This window comes from Vicugna pacos, chromosome X, assembly GCF_048564905.1.
Source record: "Vicugna pacos chromosome X, VicPac4, whole genome shotgun sequence".
Taxonomy (NCBI): Eukaryota; Metazoa; Chordata; class Mammalia; order Artiodactyla; family Camelidae; genus Vicugna; species Vicugna pacos.
In genome coordinates, this window is record NC_133023.1 from 1,386,534 (window position 1) to 1,410,775 (window position 24,242).

At 51.0% G+C, this 24,242-nt stretch overlaps 2 protein-coding genes across 9 annotated transcripts in view; both read left to right on the forward strand.

Moving 5' to 3' along the window:
* Positions 1-13,964, forward strand: part of XG (Xg glycoprotein (Xg blood group)) — a 31,616-nt gene extending 17,652 nt beyond the window's left edge. For 2 of the 4 annotated variants that reach the window (XM_072955912.1, XM_031671225.2), the window contains exons 6-10: positions 917-979; positions 2,654-2,711; positions 5,991-6,026; positions 7,113-7,229; positions 10,678-13,964. In XM_072955912.1, coding sequence (XP_072812013.1) covers positions 917-979; positions 2,654-2,711; positions 5,991-6,026; positions 7,113-7,116 — 161 coding nt within the window. In that variant the 3' untranslated portion in view covers positions 7,117-7,229; positions 10,678-13,964. Of the gene's footprint in view, positions 1-916; positions 980-1,078; positions 1,105-2,653; positions 2,712-5,038; positions 5,081-5,990; positions 6,027-7,112; positions 7,230-10,677 lie in introns of those variants that run through there. The other 2 variants (XM_072955913.1, XM_072955914.1) reach the window with 2 other exon arrangements.
* Positions 13,965-21,932: 7,968 nt separating this feature from the next.
* The window catches only part of GYG2 (glycogenin 2), a 29,676-nt gene continuing 27,366 nt past the window's right edge, over positions 21,933-24,242 (forward strand). Inside the window, exons 1-2 of one of the 5 annotated variants that reach the window (XM_072955896.1) lie at positions 21,933-22,071; positions 23,122-23,255. In XM_072955896.1, the coding sequence (XP_072811997.1) occupies positions 23,249-23,255 (7 nt within the window). In that variant the 5' untranslated portion in view covers positions 21,933-22,071; positions 23,122-23,248. Of the gene's footprint in view, positions 22,072-22,223; positions 22,390-22,546; positions 22,604-22,963; positions 23,256-24,242 lie in introns of those variants that run through there. The other 4 variants (XM_072955898.1, XM_072955897.1, XM_072955899.1 and 1 more) reach the window with 4 other exon arrangements.

Genomic DNA, 24,242 nt, shown 5'->3' on the forward strand with positions numbered 1-24,242 from the left:
CCTGTGCTCCCGACCGGCCGACCGGCTATAGACGGGGCTTCCCCGTGACCCTCCTCCGGTTTGGTTACTTTGTTAGAACGGCTCACAGAACTCAGACAAAGCCTGATGTTTACCAGTTTAGGACGCGATAAAGGGCGGAGATGAACAGACAGATGGAGAGACACCCAGGTGGGACCTGGGAGGACCCCAAGCGCAGGAACCCCTGTCCGCCTGGAGTTAGAGAAATTCTCCGATCCGGAAGCCCTGCAGACCCCACCCTTGTGCGTTTCCACGGACACCGCTTCCTTGCAAAGGCCTGACTGATGAACTCGCGGGCCGCTGGGGATTGCCCTCAACCTCCAGCCCGTCTCCCCGCCCCAGAGCACCGGGCTGAGGCTGCAACTTGCAGCTCTCCCGACGCCATTTGAGGGTGTCTCTGTAAATGTGCATGAGGCAAAGGGTGCGGAAGTCGCGGGTGGGGGGACCCAGAGAAGAGGGTCCACAGGAGACCTGCAGGAAGCACCCCACCTCTTCCCAGGATGGGGAGACGGGAGGGATCCCCGAGCTGTGCCCCGCCCCCCACTCCAAGCTCTCCCAGGACTCAGTGCTGCCCAGGGTCCTGGGGTTCCGAGGGATGAAGGACTCTTTGCAGTCAGCAGCTCCTCGTAAACTTTCTGATCAGAAGGTGTCTGTCTCACCGGTGGTCCCTCCCCGGCTGATGGGTTTCCTGTACGCTCTGTCTACAAGCGAGAGTCCTGGCCACCAGGACCCCTGGCTTTGGGTCCCCAGTCTCCCAACCCCGACCCCACTGGGGTCCTGGAGAGGGACCTGCCAGCTCTCCAGCTCTCCGGAAGCTGCCCCAGTACCCCCATCGCGGACTCAGGTATAAAGAGGGCTCTCCAGAGCACCATGTGATGGTCCTGTGCTCCGCCCCCAGGTTTCCTGAGTGACAAGGACCTCGATGACGGCCGCTACCCGCCCAGGCCCAGGCAGCCCGCAGGTGCGTGGGGGCCTCTGGGAACTGACTGGGGAGGGCATGGGCGAGGACGTGCCGCATCTCCACGTGCCTCTGTTAAAATGTATGCTCTCTGTGATACAGTTGACGTGTAACAGCTTGTGAGTGTGACGGACTCCGTGTGCTGATCTGATACACTTGTCTGTTGCAATGCGGTCCCCGCTGTGGCCTAAGCCAACCCCGGCCTTCGTCACAGAGTTTCCATTTTTTGCTTGCTCTCTCTCTCTCTCTTTTTTTTTTTTTTTGTGGCAGAGACAATTAAAATCTGTTTCCTCTGTATACCTTTATATTTATGTATATGTATGTACGTGTGTATGTCTTTATATACTTATATGTCTATATGTGTGTATGTTTGTATCTCCACACATACATATAGGTATATATACAATTTTTATGTAAAATTTCCCCTGTAACTGGGCTGTGACCAGCTGCACAGCATCTGCCTTATATAAATGCATACAATCTTTCTCATATAAATGCACAGAATCCCATATGAATGCACAGAATATTTCCTATATAAATGTACAGAATATTTCCTATATAAATGCACAGAATATTCCCTGTATAAATGCACAGAATGTTCCCTATATAAATGCACAGAATATTTCCTATATAAAAAAGTGCCTAGAATCTTTCCTATATAAATGCACTAAATCTCTCCTATATAAATGCACAGAATCTTTCCTATTTAAAAAAAATGCAGAGAATCTTTCTTATATAAATGCATACTCTGTCCCATATAAATGCACAGAATCCCATATGAATGCACTGAATATTTCCTATATAAATGCACACTCTGTCCTATATAAATGCACACATTCTTTCTCATATAAATGCACAGAATCCCATATGAATGCACTGAATATCTCCTATATAAATGAACACTCTGTCCCATATAAGTGCACGGAATCTTTCCTATATAAATGCATAGACTCGACCCTATATAAATACACAGAATCTTTCCTATATAAGTGCACCAAATCCTTCGTATATAAGTGCACAGAATCTTTCCTATATCAACAAAAGTGCAGGCCACGTGCATGACTGGGAGAGACAGTGACCTATGTGGCTTTGTTTCCCAGTAGGTGGGGGGTCTCGGGTATTCAGTTCTGCGAGTTTATCTGAGAAGAGTTCAGAGACTTGTCCCCGGTCCCCTGCCCAGGGGGCGTTTGCACCATTTGCTCCAGCACGTGGGCCCCGCCATCTTTCCCGTGATGTTTAAAGGCAACCAACAAATAACCTTGTCGTAAAGTTTATTACAGGGGCCATCGGGGAAGTCTAGAAGTGCGTGTCTTTAATAAAGGACGTTTACGAGCGGGGACACCCCCGCCCCCGTCTCCCTTCTCACAGAGGTGGTTCTGCCCCGAACTCTCCGCGGGAGGCGGGCGTGCCTGCGCTAATGTGGGACCCGTGAGGGGGGCACGTGAGCTGTCTGAAGGCACGGAGCTTTCTCAGGGGCTCTCCGTGGCCTGAGTCGTCCCACCCCAAAGCTGTGACTTTGGCCGGGGACTCCTTTGAGCGTTTCCCCTGTGGTCCCCAATCTTTGCCACCCCTCTTTGGGGTGACTCTTGGACCAGGCTTTGGTGCCATTGCCAGCGCTCCAGGGGGACGCCTGCTGGAGCCCAGACTCGGTGGCTGAACCCATCTTCTGTCCTGCAGGAGGAGGAGGCGGGTGGCGGCTACTACCCACATCACGACGGCTACGGAGACACACACGGTAAACCCGGAGCTGGGGAGGGGCTGGGGTGGCATTTTCGGGGTTCCCACTTCTGCTCCGCATCGCGTCTTCTTCGTGGGGTCTTGGGTGTTGGCAGTCTGTCTGCGGGCTCTTCTGCGCCGTCTGTGCAGACAGACCTCCTGTTGGCCTCGTCCTGCTCCCCGGGAGCCCAGTGGCGGCCGCCACACCCCTGTGTCCAGGTAAAAAGAAACAGAGCAACAGCCTACGAGGCTCACGAGGGGGGCAACATCCAACGAACGGGGCATTCTTTTTACGCTCACGGACGATGCCAAGAAAGAACGGAGCAGCGGGCAGGCGCCTTGTCTAGAGTCAGGTTCCCCCCGAGCGATCGGTCGATTTTACAGCTGACGTGACGTTCCGTCATGCGATGTTTGTCTATCTCGTGGGGTGACCCCCGCAGGAGGTGCAGTGAGCATCCATCACCACACAGTCACAACTGGTTTTTGTTTTTCCCTTTTGTGAGGAGGACTTTTAAGATCTGTCTGCTTAGCAACTTTCAAATATGCAACCTCAGTGCTGTAAACTGTAACTCCACCTGCTGTAAGTCTCGGTCTGGGCTCTCTCCTTCTCTGCCGGATTCCTAAGGCAGAAAGGACGAACTGACCCAGCCGTGCCCCGGGGAGCCCTGAGTGTTTCTGCACGGTTTCCCGGGAAACGGGTCAGGGCTGGAATCGCGCGGTGCCCTTTCTTGGGCACCTGCCCCCCGGGGGATGATAGCTCCCCCGTCCGAATGATCTTGTATCCTGAGGGGTAATAATGCTTCTGCAGAAAATCCGAGTATGCACAGCAGGTGACGGCCACCACCTGCCACTCGGGATCCACAGCAGAGGGTGGGGGCGGGGGGCACGCGTGCGTTCACGGCAGGCTCTGGAAGAGACCGTCAGCTCCCGCCCGCGTCCACGCCGCCGTCCTCTGGCTCCGAGCCGGGCGAGGCTGTGAGTCTGCTCTGAGCCGAGCACCGAGGTTCTGGGACCCGCGCCCAGCCTCTCCCTGCAGGTGGTGGAGCGTGTTTCCTTTCTTAAGAAAAATGCAGAAGGGCCGACCGGGGCGGGCGTGCCCCAACTCTGTCTTCCCTCCTCACATTCTGGGGGAAAGGCTTTGCTCATTCTTTCCAGAACTGGCTTTTGATCGGCAGGTTTCTCTAATACCCACCGTGTGCGTCACCTCGGGTGCGATAGCAAACATCACGACGGGGCGGCTTACACGTCACACGTTTATTCCTCCCGGTCCTGGGGGGTGGAATCTGAGATCAAGGTGTGAGCAGGGCTGGGGTCCCCTGGGTGTGTGAACGGCCGTCTCCTCCCTGTGTCCTCCCTTGGCCGTCCCTCTGTGTGCGTCTGGGTCCTCATCGCCTCTCCTTATAAGGACCCCAGTCCTATGAGATCAGTACCCACCCTAGCGACCTCATTTTACCTTCATCACCTCTTTGAAGACCCTCATCTCCAGAAACAGCCCCATTCTGAGGTCCTGGGCGTGAGGGCTCTAACGTATGAATTTTGGGGGGTGGACACAATCCAGCCCCTAACACCAGCCCTACTCCCCTCGGAAGAGGCCACTTATTAAAGGACCCCTAAATGCTGAACCAGCACCCACATCCACTATTCCACCGCAGAATGAACCACATTAACACCAAGGATTTTGTCTTCATCTTAATTCTGTCTTTAAAAATTCCTCTCTGACTGTACGTAGAATAGATAAACAGCAAGGTCCTACTGTACAGCACAGGGAACTATATTCAATATGCTGCAATAACCTGTAGTGGAAGAAATATATATGTACATATATATGTGTAACTGAATCGCTTTGTTGTACATCTGAAATTAATACAGCATTGTCAGTCAACTATACTTCAATTTTAAAAAAAGTTGCTCTCTGGAGACAAGAAAGCGTAGAGAAGCCTCCTTTAGTTTTTTATCAGTTGAGATGACTGTTTGATGCCTGTGTTTCTGTGGGGGGCCGCGTCCCTGGCCTTGGGGGCCGGGTTGTCCTGGACGGCAGCGGAAGGGACTTGAATGTATCTCCCAGTCTTCGGGGACCTGCACCCGTCCGGCCTCCGCTGCATGCGTTAGCAGAACCCACTGGTTTTGCACTTCGGGCTCAGTCCCCGCCTCTGTGTGGTCAGAGGACGAACGCCCTGGGTGAGCGTGTGCCGCCTCCTGGCTTGGGGAGAAGCAGGTGGGGCGTTGGCAGGTTTTCACAGCCTCTGGCTTTGGGGATGCTGGCTTTCCTGTTGGGGCTTCCTTTGGAGACGTCCCTGGGATTTCCCAACTGTATCTTCCGTATCCTGTGTCCTTTCTGTCCTGCAGGAGGAGGGAGATACAGACCCCGCTCCCATGGGAGTAATTATGGTAAAGGAGTTATGTCTTAAAAGCTGCATGTGGGGAAGTTCTCCTCCTAAAGGTCTAACAGCCCACGTGGGCGCTGCTGCAAAACCTGTCGTCTCGGGGGTCCTGCATGGAACCTCCCTGACCGCCTGGCTCTCTAATCTGTGTCCTCCCTGGTCACTGAAGCTGGGGAAGGTGTTTTGCATGTGATGCAAATCGAAATCCTTTCAAGAAAGGAAGACCTGCTTACATGTGCTGTTACATGTGTGCATATGCGTGTATCCAAGCACATGTGCGTGCCTGCGTGTAGGCATGACTGTGTGCAAACGTGTGTACATGTTTGTGGGTGTGATCATGCGTTCACGTGTGCACGCATGTGGCTGTGTGTGCATGCATGGCAGCGTGTGGGTTCGCACATACACATGCATTGTGTGTGCACGCGTGAGCATGCACATGTGAGCAGATATGTGTGTATGTATGCACACGGCTCTTGTGTGTTCACGGGTATGCTTGTGAAGGTGCATGTGCACGTGTGTGTAGAGGTGTGTGTGCCTGTGGTCGCATGGGCATGGTGCACGAGGTGCCTGCAGGCACGTCCACATGTCTGCACTGTGTGTATGTGTGTATGAGGGCATGTGCTTGTGTGTGGCACACGTGTGTGCTTAAGTGCATATTCCCTGACCCCTGAAATGACAGCCACACACCCCGTGGCCTTCATCGCCCCATCCCGCTCCTGACCCTTCGATGCAGCCTGCATGCCCCCCTCCCAGTCCTGTCCGCCCCCACTTGCCCACTGGGAGGTCAGCGCCGGGAGAGCAGACGCTTGCATCCTCCTGTGGCCACGCCCCCGGCATCTCCACGGTGCCCTGCAGCAGACAATCACCCAGTAAGCTCTTCCGAATAAACGACTGACTGTGTGCTCCTCCCCTTCCAGGTGGAGACGGCGCTTCCACGTACGGGAACCCGCAAGGTAAGGGACAGTGACTGAGCACCACCACCATCGATATGATGCTGGTGATGCTTATGAGTGTGATTACATGAGTCAGGAACTGGACGAAAACCAGCCCACCTCTGTCCAAGAGGCCAGGTGAATTTTTGTTCACCAGGCAGCCAGGCAGGGTACCCACAGAAGGAAGAGAATGATGCCTGGGGTAGGAACCAGCACAGCTCACATCTTCTGTGTTCTGTTGGCCAAAGCTCCCACTCTGAGGGTGAAGACCTGGGCCCCAGCTCCCAGTGGGGAAATGCCACCAACTCACATGGTAGAGGGGGTGGACGCAGGGCGGGGAGCCCTGGAGAGCAGCGTCCTGCAGGGGACAGGGTGAGACTGCATGGCCAGAGGAGGGATAGATCCCTGGGGTCCATGGTAATGCTCTTCCAACCAAGGTGGGAGCCGTGTTCACGGCGTGGCCTTTTATCCATCATCTACAACCCGCCGGCTACTTGGTCTGATTTGATGTGCCACATGGATGCTTATTTTATTTTATTTTGTTTAATTGAATTTAATTTTTTAAGGCTCATCATCTTTTTCTTTTTTAATGGCAGGATATGGTTGGTTTCATGGATGCTTATTTTAAACGGAAGCAATGATTTGTTCTTTGGGAGAGCGTTGGTTTTTGTCACCTTCAATCTTTGCAAAGCTTTGTGCTGGTCTTCCCTCAAGGCACTGATGTCCAGTCTGTGCTTAAGTCCAGAGCCCCAGTGTCCTTTGAGGGCAGAGCTACGGGGGGCATTTTCTAGTTAAACTTTATTTTTTTGCATGAATAAACAATGTACATCCAAAAAGACACACAGTCATTTGACTCAACAAATAAATAAAAAACTATAGAAAGCGGCTTTTCTGTGCAAAAGCATTGGATATTCTAGGTGGGTAAGATGTGGTCATGAGCGCCACTGCTGTGACAGCACAATCACTTCCTCAGGCTCTTTGTGAGAGTTCAGTCATTTTCCCGTGAATATAGGGCAAGGGATGTGATGGCAAGAGTTATTTAAAATAAACGGGGCTCCTGCTGGCCGTGTTTGTCTCAGACCTTCTTGCTTTTCTCGACCCCTGCAGGTAACATGGTAGCGAAAATCGTGTCTCCTATCGTGTCCGTGGTGGTGGTCACGCTGGTGGGGGCAGCGGCCAGCTACTTCCGGCAGAACCGGAGGAGGAATTGCTTCAGGACAAATGGCAAGTTTCACTCCCGATTTTATTCTCCCTAAGCAGAAAGCCTGATCAAAATACGAATACATATAACAAAACAGAAACACATAGATCTACAGGACAGACCAGTGGTGACAAGTGGGGAGAGGGAAGGGAAGGGGGAGGGGAGGGGGAGGGGAGTCAGAGGGACAAACTACTATGTATAAAAGAAATAAGCTACAAGGACATATTGTCCAGCACAGGGAGTAGAACCAATATTTTATAACAACCTTGAATAGAGTTTAATCTACAAAAGTGTTGAACCACTATGTTCTGCACCTAAAACTAATATAACATTATAAATCAACTATATGCCAATAAAAATTAAAAAAAAAAATAAAAGCAGCAAGAAAAACATCTTACCTCCAATAAACACACGGACACATCTTCACATGAGTCCTATCTATGAATTTTGTTCTTAAAATGAAAAATGCTTCGTTTTATAGAGAATTGATTTCTCTTCAGAAAGTCCTCAAAGTAGAGGCTTTTTAAACGTTATAAGCCATTAGTGACGATTTCAGTCTTACCTAAATGATGGTTTTTAAGATCTCTTCTTGTCATAAATTTGTTTTTATTGCAGTGGAGTTGCTGTGCGGTATCATATAAGTCACAGGGGTACAATATAGTGATTCACCCTCTTTACAGATTATATTGCTTTTATAGTTATTGTAAAATGTGGGCTGTATTATGTTGCAAAACTTTTTGGACAATATGCAGGTTAATTTCTTTCACTGATGATTAAAGTCTAAATATTCTTGAATACAACCTGTCAAAAACGTTTACGCAAAATGCATCCTTTGATTTCGTGAGTAAAGGGTTTTTTTTTCCTTTGTTTTAGTTGATAAGGCAATGGGTTTTTAAAATATTGTGAATAGTTCAGAGAAGTGTGTCTGTTACGCACGATGCGTCCGTCTGAGCCGTGTTCAAGTGGCACACTCAGTAAATAACATATTTTGAATGGAAAGGAAACACTTTCTGGCGTCTTTCGCCGGCAACGTTATTTCGAGTGAAGTCCAAGGTAGACAAAATGACCCTCCCATTGTAAAGGGGATTTTAAGCTGGATGTCACCACTGACCCACGGGGGACTTGAGAGAAACCAGTGAATGCGTTTTAACAGAGATTTAGCCTTTCATCACTTTTAAAAGTGGTTTTCTTACCTGTAAGATTTGGTTTTACTGCCAAAGACCCTACGATAGCTAACTCGGGACTAACGTGGATGTTAGTTAGTGTTCGAAGGATTCAGCTGGCGGGGCACGGCTTTGCCTGCGTCTGCTTTGTGTTCAGTGGAATTTTAATCACGAGCGAGTCGGGAAAGATGTTTGGGTGGAACCTGCAATTTTTGCTCCCCTCTCCCAAAAGGGAATGACAGCAGGGCTAAATCGGAAATCTTTCCGTTGAATTTCAGGCTGTGCACAGACCCCAGGGAAATGGGAGGGTGGGTGGGGGTGCTGGGGCTTTCTGCTTCAACTTTGGGTCCAAGCTCCTGGATTTGACAAACTGGGCACCCAGGGAGCAGAGATCCTGGTGCTGGTTCATGACCCCCCTGAGGACATGTCTGAAGGGCGTGTGAGGACAGAGAAGGAGACTTTACTGCAGAAACAAGGGCCCAAATGTTAACTCGGGGGGTCTCTGAAGATTTGGTCCTGAGACCACCCACGTCTCAATCTGTCTGGGGCTTGCCACGGAAGGGTGCGGGGTGGGGGTTCCACTCCCGTGAAGGAAGCTAGGAAACAGAAGTCTATTTCAATAGCATTTTTGGAGGATTTGGACAACTTCAGAAATCCCTAGACCTGCCCGTGGCCTCCCCCTGCTGGAGGACGGGTGGTACCGACGGGCCCCTTGGCCGGGGGCAGCCTCAGTGTGCACCCGTCACACCCCACCCTGCGTGTTCGTAGGGAAGCCAAGTTGACGAAAAGCAGCCTCGGTCTCCGGGCGACACGCCTCATCGTTGCAGAGGCGCTGCGCTCACCTCACTTGCGCCCTTGGCCCGAGTCTGCAAGCGCGTGTGGGCCCGGGAGCCCGGGGCACAGAGGTCAGGACAGTGAGGCGTTCCAGGCACAAATGTAAGGGGGCGGGGGGAGCCCCCATGAGCAGAGTCATCAAGATAAGTGCTATTTTAGTGCAATGTTAAAAAAATAATAATAAGTTGGCCAACTACAGCCTGCAGACCTGCTGATTGTTCATGTCAATAAAGTTTTATTGGAACCAGGGGCCGGGTTCAGGGTGCGGTGAGTGAGGCATCGTATCCAAACGCAAGCCTGCATCCTGCCTTTCTGTCACATCTCGGTATTGTGGTCCTTGTGGACTTTCCCCATCATTTATTTTGATTTTTTTTAATGCTGTATTAACACGTTGTTATGCATTTTGACTTCTAAGTTTTATGGAGCCTGCTGGAATTTTGTGCCCACTCACTTCAGCCTATTCAAATTTACAAAGGAGGTGGAGTTTTTTTGTTTTTTGTGTTTTTTAATGTGGATCATGCTCTCCCCGTTTATCTGAGCTGGAAGTCCTTTTATTGTTAAAGCCATGTCCTGTCTTGACGCTCGCCCCTGTCCTTTGCGGGACTAAATATCCCATCTACTTTCTCAATTCTGCTTTAGCCGTAACTCCACCAGGTCTTCCCAGGACCGGATTTGGCTGCCCTTCCTTTAAAGTGCACGTGCTCGGAAAGTTAGGGGTGCAGACATGCTGGGACATCCCTGGGGCACCCATCCCAAGGGGGGAGCAGGATGGATCCAGGGTCTGCATGGTCTGGTGGGTTGCAGTATCTGTAAACAGCATGTAAGGACTCTGAGCATGTGGCCTGAAGTGTCCTCTAAGACGGGTCCGGGACGTCACCTCTTTCTTGAAGGATGATGGGCGTGTGCACTGACCAGCTGTGCGGGAACGTGGTGCAGTACACATCCTGTGCAGCTGTACACAGCCCTGCCCTGGAAGGCGTGCACCTTGTAGAGACAGAGTGATGGGGACGGGGCCCCCAAGATGGCAACAGACGTGGACTCCTTCAAGGGGACTGGGCGAACGTTATATTTTGCCTTTATCTTCTCAAATAGTAACTCTCACTTGGGTGGTTATAAAGGCGAATGAGATCACGTCCCTGCAGAGGAGTTCCTTTAAATATCAGTTGTGACCAAAAAAGATAAAGTGACTCAATACATTTAAAATGTTCAAAACAATGTTCCCTTAACAAATGGAAAACAGTTTAAAAAAAAAAAGAAAGATAATAGTGCATTAAGATCTATCCACAGAGTTTCTCCCCCAGCTACGACATCTGTTTTTTTTTTAACACCTTTATGGGGGTGCGGTCCCTGTACAGTAAACTACACGCATTTCAGATGTACGATTTGATGAATTTTGATAGATCTAGACACCCACAAAAGCACCGCCACAATCAAGGTCCCGCTGTGACATCTTGCTTCCGATCTTCCCTTGCAGAACCAGAGACCGTCTGAGGTCTTCGAGACCCACGGGTCGCTTTGGGGACATCCCTGTGCAGACAAGAACCCCGATCGTCGTTCCCGTGGCAAGTTCCTTTCATTCTCGGTGTTACCCGCTGCCCTGAGAGTTTTCTGTCTTGTTTAAAACAGTTGTGCTGCCTAACGAAAAAAAAAATCCCTGATTCCTTGGACATATTGATGAAGAGACGTCAGACCACCGGACCTTGGGTCGTGAAAAGGTTCCTTGCTCTGTTGGTTCCATCATGAATCTGGACAGAGAGGTGCTGACACTGGTCTGAGCACCCAGACAATCTCACGGTGAAACCACAGGCAAGGGTGGGACCCCCTTGTCATTTTCACAAAGCTTGATGTCAACAGAATGGCCGGGGGTCTGCTCCTAAAAGATGGAGCATTCTGCTGGGATTTCCAATGAGCTTGGGCGAGAAGCTTGGCCGGTGGTAAGTTCTTCAAGTTACGTCAGAACTTCGGGTGCATTCAGCACGGCCGGTGAGGCGGGAGCCAAAGATTTCTGACACTAACGGCAGAATCTGAATGTCTCTTGATGTTCCCACGTGCTTGCACAGAAAAACTGTTATTTCCTGCACAAGATGAGGCTGGGTTTTTTTTGGAATTTTAAGTGCAAAATCGCTGATGTGGAAACTGTCTTGGGAAGGCAGGCTTGGGGTACTTTTTCCTGCGAAATCATATAGTTTCAATGTATTTTTTTTTTTGGAGGCCACGGGGAGAGAGCGATGTGCAGGCATTGACCCTTTCCTATAAGTTTTGGTCTTTGCTCCTCTGTGGGTACCGGTTGTCAAGGCGAGGGTGGTTCGTTCCTTGGCGTACACTTTCCTTTTTACTCATTTCCTCAAACATCTAAAAAGTATACCAGCTTTTTGCTTCTGTTTAAGTCACACTTTCGGGGAGAGGATAAATGCATAGTTTGGGCAGATGAGTGTCATTTCATTCAACTCAGGTTAATGCTAATAAAACTCTTAGACTTTCAATATCAGAACCAAAAAGGAAGATGTTCCTTGGGGTCTGGAAGCCTTAAAGAGGGTGCACGGAAACCCCAGGGATTGCACGCCTTGTGGGCTGCGAGCTAGGTCTCTGGAGAAAAGAGCTGGAAGCAGAACGTACTTGAAAGAGCGCCCCCCAGATCAGAAAGAATCTAAGAGTAATCATCTCAGCGAGACGTCTCGGAACGGCGTGCCGCCTCCCGTCCTGGATTCACGCAGATTGGAGCCGCTTGAGGAAGGCCGGCGGTTCCCTGCTTCGAAGCGGACCTGCTACCGCGGTTCCCAACCCTTGTCAAGCCTTCTCGTGCGTGAGGCTTCCAAACTCCACGTTTCCCGTGCGCGAGTTTCAGTGGGCGTGTAAGTTCACCCTTTGTTAAAAAGTGTGTGTGTCCGTGTGTGTACGCACACCGCACACAGAGTCACACACACGTATGCCTACACGGGATTCCAACATTTTTAAAGGTAACTCCGTACATTGCCTGTAATGGTCACAGACAACTTTTCGTCATTTAAAATACACGTAGGGGGGAGAAATCGGCTTTGGTGGCTGTGTTCTGCTTTCTGTATCTGGCACGTGAAACTGGGGCAGGACTGACAGGGTCTTTTAAAAACCACGGTGCTATGTCGCTTGGTGTGCACCCGAGAAATCTCTTTCTAAGCGCTGTTGTGTGTCCCTTGGGTGATGTTGCTAAGGTGGTCCAGGCCCGGTTCCAGCGGACACAGATGGTGTTTGAGAGGCAGCAGGGCATCTGTCACCGGCCAAAGGAAGAAATGTTCTCTTCTGTGCCGTGCAGAACAGGATGGGGTATGAACATACAAAGAAAATCTAGTTAGAAGAGGCAGGGTGGACGTGAGCCCGATGACCAGAGGTAAGAGCAGGTAGCGTTCGACCCACTTGAAATATGAGTATGTGAATAATGACCCCTTCGGAAACCTGTCTCTAAGGTGTCGCCAGGACCGCCTGGGGGGCATGCTTCCCAAGCTGCAAAAACAGAAACCTCATCATTAGCTGCAGTCTCCCCTGCTGTTGAAAGAGAGCATTGTGGATGGTGCTTGGCACTTGCCGCCTCTTCCTGGGAGCCTGGATGTGTCTGGTGGTCAGTGTGTGGATATCCTTATGTTCCTACAGACTCTTAAAAAGAACACCCTTAACTCACTGACAGTGCTGGTGGGGATGTAAACTGGTTTAGCCACTATAGAAAACGGTGTGGCGTTGCCTTAAAAAATTGAAAATAGAGCTACCGTATGACCCAGCAATCCCACCCCTGGGCATGTATCTGGAGAAAACAATAATTCAAAAAAACACCTGCACCCCAGTGTTCACAGCAGCACTATTTACAGTAGCCAAGACATGGAAACAGCCTAAACGTTCATCCACAGATGACTGGATGAAGAAGCTGTGGTACATTTATGCAATGGAATACTACGCAGCCGTGAAAAAGAATAAAATCATGCCATTTGCAGCAGCATGGATGGACCTGGAGATGATTGTACTAAGTGAAGTAAGTCAGACAGAGAAAGACAAATACCATATGATATTACTTATATGTGGAATCTAATAAAAAAATGAGACAATTGAACTTATTTACAAAACAGAAACAGACTCACAGACATAGAAAAGAAATGTATGGTTACCAGAGGGGAAAGGTAGTGGGGAGGGATAAACTGGGAGTTGGGATTTTCAGATATAATCTACTATATTACAAAATAGATTTTAAAAAGGGACCTACTGTGGAACACAGGGAACTATATTCAATGCCTTGTAATAACCTGTAACGGAAAAGAATCTGAAAAGGAATACCTATGTGTATTCTTTCAGGGTAATGGTTAAAAACCAGTAGTTCCTTCTGACAAGTACAAGTGTGATCTCCCTTACATGTGGCACCTAAAACAGACAAACTCATAAAAACACAGAGGAGCTTGGTGGTGGTTACCAGGGGCTGGTGCGGAGCGGGAAATGGGGAGATACTGGTCAAAGGGTACAAACTTCCGGCTGTAGGATGGACAAGTTCTGAGAGATCTAATTACAGCATGGTGATGGCCATTAGCCACGCTGGACTGCAAGCGTGGAACTTGCTAAGAGAGGAGGTTTTCCATATGCTCCCCGCGGAAACAAACGGTAAATTATGGGATGGGATGGAGGTGTTGGCTAACAATCTGATGGTAACATGTTGCAGTGTATATACGTATCAGATCACCACAGTGTATGCCTTAAACTTACACAATGTTGCATGTCCATAATATCTCAATAAAGCTGCGAAAAATAGCTCTTTTTGGGTTTTTTTTTTTTTTTGCTGCAAACATTTTTTTCCCTTGGATTCTGTACATGCATAGATGATCTTTTCAGTGCCTCCTGGCAAGATTTCCTTCTCCCGTTCTGTGGCAAACTCACTATAAATTTCATACTCTGTGAGAATTCATTTTGTATCCATGTGTGTGTGTGTATATATATATATTCGGGGGAGAAATGTTCCCTTAATGACCATATGTTTGTGCTGACGTCATAGAATCTGATTTTCACATTGTGTTTGCCTCTGGCTGTGCTGAAACTTGTTCATTTCAGAGACTTCATAGGATCTGCGTGGGCATCTGGTTTTTTTTTTTCTAAACCTTCTTTCAGATAATGTAGTGTCGATGTGGTGGCTTTTTCTGGCAGAGATCTTGAAGACTTGGCATGTAAATCAGTTTCTTCAGAACCCCTTATGATTCATGATTAAGATGGTCTCCGACATCGCAAGCATTTCATAGTTAAGGATCCAGCGAGCATCGTGGCATAATCTCTGCCTTCAGCAAAGGTTTTCTAACATCTTCTCTGCTTGTTGAATTCACTCACTCTTTCTTTGCCCCCTTTGGCTTCTTATAAAAGTTTTTTTTAATGCACTACTCCCCCTCCAAACACAGGAATTTTCATCCAAACTCTCTGTGTTTTTTATTCCTGTGTTATGTGAGACGATTATTATTATTATTATTTTTTTAAATTGAAGTGCAGTCAGTTACAACGTGTCCATCTCCGGTGCACAGCACACTGTCCCAGTCATGCACATACATGCATACATTCATTTTCATATTCTTTTTCATTAAAGGTTATTACAAGATATTGAACATAGTTCCCTGTGCACTACAGAAGAAATGTTTTTTCAAAATACATTTTTATATATCATGACTAACATTTGTAAATGTCAAACTCCCAAATGTATCCGTTCCCACCCAGATTCATCCCTTCTCACACCCCTTCCCCAGTAGCCATAGACTTGTTGACTATGTCTGCCAGTCTGTTTCTGTTTTGTAGATGAGTCCATAGTGTCCTTTTTGTATTTTTTTTATTCCACATATGAGTGATCTCATATGGTATTTTTCTTTCTCTTTCTGGCTTACTTCACTTAGAATAATGATCTCCAGTTCCATCCACGTTGCTGCAAATGGCATTGCTTTATTATTAATATTTTTTTTATGAGAACTCCTTTCTATAGTAAACGATGTATTTCTTGAATCTCCATGTTTGGGAAACACAGCCCTGATGGCAATCACGCCTCCAACCCTGGCAGCGTGCACCTCGCCCCAAACGCACGTCAAGCTTTGAAAATTTCGTGAATCTCGTCAAATGACTTTTAAAAGAAAATATGTATTGATTCCTCTATTTTTTTTAACGGAGATACTGGGGATGGAGCCAGGAGCTCGTGCATGCTAAACGCAGGCTCTGCCGCTGAGCTGTACCCGCCCTCCTCTTCAAATGGCTCTCTGAGCATTTTGCAGGTTTTATTCCCAGCGGGTGGCGTTGGCGGCCACTTTGGGTCCTCCAGACACTTGTGGTGAGGAATTCCGTGCAGGGACGGTCCTGAGCCCCGGTCTCGCTGTTCCCTGGGCACGGCCATGAAAGATCCATGTCCTCGGTGTCTTGTGTCTAAGCCCGCGACACTCCGATGACACATCTGCTCCGAGCGCTCGCGGCCTCGTTGGTTCCAAACACGGCGTGGACAGTGACCCTGCAGACGGTAAGTGAGAGGCTCTGCAGCTCTGGGAGGATTGGGGTCAAGGCGGTAGTTGCTTCTGGTGTCCATCAAATGCTGTCGTCTTGGCGCAACTAAGAGCGTTGTGTTTGACGTGTTGCCCTCCCGAAAGCCTTCAGATCTTTGTTCTGTGCAGAAGGGGTGTCGTGTGGTGCATGGATTTGTATCTCGTGCAATAACTTTTTAGTGCAAAGGAGACCTTGGGAGCACGGAGGAAAACATTACTAGGATACAGAATTCCCTGTGTTGTGTTTCTAAGGACTTTTGTGAACACGGGAAAAAACATACATATCTAGATTCTAAATTCTTTTCCTATTTTTTCCCTTTTTTTTCGGGGGAGGTAATGAATTAGGCTTACTTATTAATTTTTCTAATGGATGTAGTGAGAAACGAGGACCTCGTGCATGCTAAGAATGCGCTCTGCCACTGAGCTATCTGTTCCCCCAGACTCTGTGGAAACAGAAATGTCTTTTCCTTAAGGGGAGTTAAGCTTCAGAACTTTCATTTTTTGGGGTACATTATTCTTGGGTCTGTAGTCTTAGAAATCTTTTAGAACAAACTGCACAACAATTTCACTAATTCAGTGAACAATAGAGGGCGTATTGGAAATTAGTTTTCTCCAAGTTGACACGGAAGTTCTGAAAACTGTGCAAAGCAGACACAGAGCTCCGATTCACACGTTCCCCAAGGATGTTTTGGAATTAGATTTTCTGACACCACCTAGGCCCGTAATCACGTCATATTAATTAAGTTAGTTAAATCATGTTCCATTTCATTTTTAGAAATAAACATTTTCAGCTTGACACAGGAGAATGACTGATTACATCATCAGGCCATTGATAACTCTATCAAGGAGGCGTGATGTCGAAAGTTCACAAAATAAATGATGTTCTGATTAGAAACACCGAGTGAGCGTGGGAGCAACCGTAATGACAGACGCAGAAGTACAACATACACATTCTATTTTAATAGGAAGACATGGAAAAAAATCTTAAAAAATTTATTTTTATTTATTTATTTTGGAGGGGAGGTAATTAGGTCTATTTATTTATTTTCATGGAGGGACTGGGGATGGAACCCAGGACCTCATGTGCGCTAAGCACACGGTCTACCCCTGAGCCCCGTGCACATCCCGTTCCGACGGGATTATGCGTCCAGAAAAGGTCGCCATGTTTTAAGTGGTTTGTCACATAAAGGTTAGTCTTGGTGGGATTATCCGTGCCTTTTCTTTTTTTTTTTAGCAACACAGGGTCCTCTGACACAACTTCTGTCTGAGCCACGGAGGAGCCCAGGTTTGTTGGCGAGAGGCCGGCGAGATTTCCTGGGAAACACAGAGAAGATACTGGGAGGGGAAAAGTGAGGAAGAGGATCAAGGCACCCAGGGTCCAGTCCCGTCTGGCCAACACCTACTTGCAGGTCAGACTCCTAAGCAATGGCATCAGCCTGTCTGATTTCACCCCCAGCGCGGTTCTAGCTCCTGGTGTTGAAGCCTTTGGGTGATGTGGGTTGGCCCCCGCCCTGACTCCCATCTTCCTAAGCGAGGCACGTGCCCTGAGGTTCCAAATATAAATGCAACGCACTCCCCAGGAGGCAGCCAGCTCCCAGCACATCTGTGCTTCGCAGCTGTCTCCCTCCGCATCCGGGCCCCCCCACGCCTTCTCAGACACGTGCGTGCCCCAAACAGCTGCTCGTCTATGAATAGCTGGGGATCTGGTGTACCATCCGGGGAAGGACAGGCCGTGTCCCACGTGCCCCTCAACTGAAAATGAAACCAGCCCTTGGACCTGACAAACATGGGACATCTTGCCCCTGGGGTTGGGGGCCCAGCCAAACCGGGGCTGGCGGAGGGAGGGCTGGGAGTAAAACGTCACCTTTGGCTGTAGACCAAAGAGGAGCTGGGGAAGTGGGACCAGTCCAATCCCAGCCCCGTCTCCCACCGCGGGCACTCCCTCCTTCGCCCACCTCCTCTGCTGCGTGGCTGTGTCCGGAACTCCTGGAACAGTGGCCAGCATGCAGCAGGTGCTTAATAACTGTGTATGCCATCAGCACGTGCAGGACTGAAAGAGTGACTCCCTGTGAGGCAGCTCAAGCTGCCATCCTGGAACACCACCAACTAAGGGGGAATTTAGCAACAGAAACACTTGTTTCTCACGGTGCTGGGGGCTGGGAGTCCGAGCTCCCGGCGTGGGCAGGTTAGTTCCCGGTGGGGCTCCCTTCCTGGTTTGTAGGCAGCTGCATATTCGCTGTGTCCTCACCTGGTGCAGAGAGAGAGAGAGTCAGCTCTGGTATCTCCTCCTCTTCTTCTAAGGGCACTAAAGCCACCCCGGGGGGGCCCACCCTCCTGGCCTCACCTCACCCTGAGCACCTCCCAAAGCTTCCACTGGGGGGGAAGTAATACTGCTTTTCTCCTCTCTCCAAATTTTTGTTTGGGAAAATATACTTGTTTTTCTGTAAAAATATGTCATGTATATCAAATGGAATGGGTTTATATGGTTACCGTTATTTTAAAATTTTTAAATGAATAAATGTAGCTGAAATTTACAGTGTTGATTTCTAGTAGAGAAAATATGGATATTTATAAATAAATACCTAACGTTTTCAGTTTTAATTGCTAACAGAGAAAATAAGGAATATTTATAAATGAATACCTAAAACTTTCAGTTTTAACTGCTGATACAGAAAATATGGGTATTTATAACCTACATAAACCAAAGCTCCTTCTTCATTAATTTTTCTGAGTGCCAAGGATTCTTAGGACCAGACTGAGAATTTCTGATGGACGAGATAAATTTGGATGCTTTTATGCTGAAGTAACAGAAAGCCCACATGAACATGGCTAAAACTGTAAAGATAATGTCTCGTAAGAGGACCTACTGAGGCTGGAGGCATCTGGATTGGGGGTCATTTGAGGGTTTAATGATGTTGTCTCGCGGCCAGTTTCCTTGTGTCTTGTGACCCTGCCCTTGGCAGGACATTAATCAATGTCACTCGTGGCAGAAGATGGCTGCTGTAGCTCCAGCCATTGCAGCCTCACCTTCTAATATCTGGAGGCCCAATTAAGACCAATTCCTCCCTGCTTTCCTCTTTTAAGACTGAAGACCTCCTTCCAGAAGCCACCAGCTGACCCCTCATTCCTCACTAACACTCAATCCCTCACTAAAATTGGGATGCATAAATCCTGGAGGAATAGCTCAGCTCTGTTAACAGGAAGTGAGAGAAAAACTGTGGGAGAGTGATAACCAGTCATATGGGCTGTCAATGCTTTGCTTATTTCTGCATCCAGTTGTTTGCACTTGTAGTTCTTTACATCTTACTAGGTTTAATCTGTAAATATAAAATATGGATACATAATTGCAATTGTGATGAACACATATATGTATGTATGTATTTACACTGCAAACTTTTTTTTCCCTATTCTTTTATTTATCTTTCCAGGTAATTCATAGGGCCTTTGTCACAAAAACTTGTCAAGCAACTCCACCTGGTTGGCGTCTTTTTGTAGCTTCGGGGCTTGAAATATTTCCCCCTAAAGGTTTCTGTAAGTTTCCAGCAGTATCTTGTCTGGTGTATAAATGAAAGACTGCTTTTCTCCGAGTGGCTCCCTGGGAGCATGCAGGCTCACTTTTGCAATTGGCAAAAAACGCCTTTTCTCAGGCCCCGGGAGGAGAGCTGGCCTTCTGCGGGATGCCCCCACGGGCTTCCTGGAGACCGACACACACAGGAACCCAGCAATGCCCATGGCAGGATGCCGGCTCTGGGTTTCGAAACGGACCTACGCTTTGCCCAGGGATCGGGGAGGATTGCCTGGGACTTAACTGCCTTGTGACCTGCTTTCCAAGCTCAAATGCAGAGCAGGAAGGGGTGAGCGGGAGGGGTAGGGGATGGCGTAGCACCTATGGAAGTTGGTGCCAGGAGACTGAGGTGCCCTGCCTGGGCGTCCTCAACCTCCTCTTTCAACATCTCTGCAGTTTCCCCCAGCTCCTCTCTCTGGCTGCCACCTGCTCCCCGCCCTCTGTAGCCTGAGTCCAGCTGGCACTTCCCATCCACGCCCAAGTGTCAGCAATCAGAGGCATGCCTGTGAAGCTTGAGGCTGTATCGTGGGGGTTGGTGGGGAGCTGGGGTATGGCCCCCATATTCGGTTTTCTGATTCCGGGGGGTCTAAAGAGACCTGAGGATGTGCGTTTCTCAGAACTTCCCAGGAGATGCTGATGCCACGGGTCCAGGGCCAACCCAGGGCTCACTAGGGAAGCAGAATACGGGGAGTGGGGTGGTGATGGGGGCTCGGAGCCAAACACAGCTCGAGGGGACGGGCTTGGCTGGGTGGGAGGGAGGAGATACGTGCTTCTTCCAACCCTATCAAATACCTGGTCCTATTTACCAGTCTCCTGAGAGAAGATTGAAGGAATCTGCCTTCTCAATTTCTGGGTTTCAACGTGATGTCGAAGGTGCTCATTTTCTGCCCAATCCCAGCAAGGATGTTCCATTAACACCAAACCCCCAACCAAACCTGGAACGGAGCTGCTGAACGGTCCCATCCCCTCGGGGCCAAAGAAAGCCCCTCCATCCTCAGCTGGTGTCTCTGCTTCGGGTGTCTTAAATGGCTCTGGGCCCGTCTGTGTCAGGACACTAAAAAGGTCTCTGGTATCGGTTCCCTGCTAAGGCTGACGGCTTCGGACAAGGCTATCTCTTTGTTTTGTTTTATTTAAAAAATTTTTTTAAACTGAAGTAGAGTCAGTTTATAATGTATCAGTTTCTGGTGTGCATCATAACGTTTCAGTCATACATGTACATACGTATATTCCTTTTCGTATTTGTTCTCCTTAAAGGTTATTACATGGTATTGAATATACTTTCCTGTGCTCTACAGTAGGACCTTGTTATTTATCTGTGTAGTATATAGTCGTGCATATCTGTTCATCCCCAAGTCCCAATTTATCCTTTTCCCCTTTGGTAACTGTAAGTTTGCTTTCTATGTCTGTGAGTCTGTTTCTGTTTTGTAACTTTTTTTTTTAAAGATTCCACATATAAGTGATATCTCATGGTATTTTTCTTTCTCTTTCTGGCTTATTTCACTTAAAATGACGATCCGCAGGTCCATCCATGTTGCTGCAAATGGCATTATTTCACCCTTTTTATGGCTGAGTAGTATTCCATTGTATATATATACCACATTTTCATCCAGTCATCTGTCACTGGACACTTAGGATCCTAATGGGGTTTAGTGTTGGCGGTGTCCTCTTAGCCGTTTAAAAATTTCTTCTGTCACTTCTCAAGCCTGAATTGGGTCAGTGTGAGATGTGGAATCCTGTGCGGGGGTTCCCCAAGATTGAGAGGTCTGAGTGGGGCCAAAACGGTTTTCATAATGATGTGAAGAACTCGTTGGTGTTTTTTTTAAACTGTGTTGAGGTTGGCACGGGTGCACACCTGAGCTCTCTGGGACTCCTCCCCGCTGACTCCCCAGGTAGCATTTCCGCAGCAGGAAGCCCAGTTCCTGCAGAAGAGCAATGTCCTCACCTCCTGTCGGTCTATGTCCCCCAGACCCTTGATCACCCAGGAGAAGGTCCACCAGATGGGAGAGTCCGTGGTGTAACTGCTGCTTTCCCCCGCCCCCTTATTCTTACATTCCCCTTTGGTCCCAGCCAGTGGTTGCCTCCTCCCTGAGGACTTCATCTGGCCGACTTCTCTCTCCCTCTACAACTCTCCATGGCTCACGTGGCTTCCACGGCAACTCGCCTACTCATGCATACATGCATCGGCACGGTCATCAATTGAATGAACCAGTCATGCAGGCATGCCTTCTCTTGCTCATGTATTCGTTCATGCATCTCACTCGTTCCCATTCATTGCTTCCTAGGTTCCCGTCTCCCCTCCCTCAAGCCCGTATTCGCATAGCCACCTCCCTGGTCACTCGTCCATCCGTGCATTTATGCCGCATCCACTCACCCACGCACGCCTTCATTCATTCATTCATTCATTCGCGCGGTCACGCATGCACGCGTCAATCCGCAGGCACCCATGCGCGTTTCATGCCGTCCTCGTTGCACGCGCGGACCCCTCCCTTGGGTCTTCTGTGGACCCGCTCACCCAGGCGCCCACACACTCACGCGCGCACCCCTCCGCGCGCTCCCTCGTTGGCTGGCGCCTCTCGTCACAGCCGAGGGGCCGCCCCGAGGTTTAGCGCCAGCCCCCCGCTCCGGCCCCCGCGCCGGCCGCGCCCCCGCCTCGGCTCGCCTGCCTCCGGGGAGACCACGCTCGGCGCCGTCCCGCCCCGGCGTCTCCAGCGCGGCCTGGTCCGGGCGGCGCGCTGCCCCGGGGCCCGGCCCGAGAGGCCAGCGCAAACATTTGCTCTGGGGCCGGCGGTTAAAGGTGAACTGGCCACGCGGAGAGGCTCGGACGCCTGGATGCGGCGGGGCGGGGGCCCCGGGGCCCGGGGCGTTGCGCGGGGTGGCGCCAGGCGGCCGCGGCCGCTCCCCGCCTCCGGCTCCGGGCCCGGGAGCCGGGCAGCAGGCGGCGCGGCGGCGGGGCGCGGGGACCCGCGCCCGGGGCGGCGGGGCGGGGCCGGGCTTCCGGACGGCGGCCAATCGCGCGCCGCGGGCCGCCGGCGTCCCGGCGCAGGCCCGGGCCAGAGGCTGCCGGCGCGCGGAGGTGCGGGGGCCGCGGAGGGGGCGCCGGCTTCCGCCGGAGGTGCCGGGGGCCGCGGCGGGGGCACTGGCTACCGGGCCCGGAGAGGGCGTCGGGAAGGGGCCGCGGCTGCCGGCGCGCGGGAGCTGCCGGGGCGCAGAGGGCGGGGGGCGTGGGGGAGGCCCAGGCGGGGCCGGGGGCGGGGGGCCGGGCTGGCCGAGCCCGGGGCGGGGCGCGCCGGGAGGCGCCGGGCAGAAGCTGCCGAGGAGCAGGGAAGGTGCGGGGGGCGTGGAGGCCGCTTGGGGAGAGTCTGGAGCCCGGCGGCGGGCGGCGGGCGGCGGGCGCACAGGCTGCTGGAGCGCGGAAGAAGGGCGACGTGCGGGGCGCAGTGGTGGCCGAGGCGTGAAAGGAGTCACCGGGGGTGGGGGGCCCCTGGGCCAGAGGGGGCGGAGGCTGCCCAGGGCGCAGAGGAGGGGCCGGACGCGGCGAGGCCACAAAGGACTCCGGAGCGAGTCGGGAGTTGGGGCGGGGGGCGCTGCGGGGCCTCGGGGGACACTCGGGCGGCCAGGGCTGCCCCGGGGCGCGGGGACGTGTGGTGAGGGGCAGCTGGGGCGCAGCGGGGTCTCAGGTGATTCCAGGTAGGGGAGCAGGTAGGGGGAGCCGGGTCGGAGGACAGAGGCTGCCCGCGCGCGCGGGGAAGGCGGAGGGCCGGGGTTGAGCGCGGTGGGGGCGCAGGGCGGTGCAGGGCGCGGGCTGCAGCCGCGGGGCTCTGGAATGCCGCGCTGTCTCCCGCAGGCCTGGAACTACGCGGGTCCCCCGGACACAGCGCCTCTGCTGGGCCTGGCTCCCGGCCGGAGAGTCCCCCCGCCGCGCCCCGGCACACTCGGCCCCTCGGTGCCCACTGAGCGCTGGGCCTCAGACCATGCCGGGTGAGTCCGTGAATACTCCTGTGTTCTGCCTCCCTGTTCCTGCTGGCACCAGGGAGGCTGGTGTGCGCTGGGGGAACCCTTGTGCGCACAAGATGGCCCCAGACCCTTCCTCTCCCAGTGTGTGTCTCCCCAGTATCCCCGCCTGGGGCAGCAGAGGCTGGTGTCCCCACGTGTGGTTGGAAATGTGGGCCGCTGGGGAGGGAGCGGTCTTTAGTGAGGCCAAGGGCGCTGAGGTTCGGTGATTTTCCTTCCGTGAAAAGTAGCCCTTGGCAGTCGTGGAGCTGTGTGCGTCTCACTGACACACGGACCCACGGGAAGTTCCTGCCCCCAAAACTCTGGGAGGCCAGATCCTTTCGTCCTCCCGAGGTCAGACCCCAGGTGTAATTTGTTATTCCAGTGAAGCCCCAGGGTTAATCCCCCAGCAGGGCAGTTGGCCAGGTGGCTGGGACTTCCGCAAGTCCTTGGCCCCCAAGGGCTGAAATTCAGTCCTGTCTCCCTTGCCCTTGGGTTTTGAGGATGTCAGATTTGGACACGACTTCTGAGGGTAAGGGATGTGATGGTGAAATGGAACCACCACCCTTGGGAAAGGTGCTGGTCCTGTTTTTACCATTAAAAAAAGAATTGGGTTACTTTTTATTAAGACGAACCATTGGTACATCCCCGAGCAGCTTCCATGCTGTTTTTCCCTGCTCTCTGCCATAGAGAGGAAAATTTTGGGGCAGAGGGGGTCGATTACCTGCCGTATGCTTAAGATTGTGTTCCGAGGGGAAGCTGAAAGGTCTCTCTGTCCCAGGGAGGGGTTTGGAGATCTCCAGAGTGGAAAGCCACGTTCCCCGGAAAGCCACGTTCCCCGCAAACCCACCAGGGCTGGTATAACGGTGGCATTCAGCGAGGGACATCAGGACACGTTGCCATCAGCCCTGTGGTGTGCTGCAACAGCCCATCTGGGCTTTCAACACTCTGCAGGAAACAAAAAATACCTTTGAG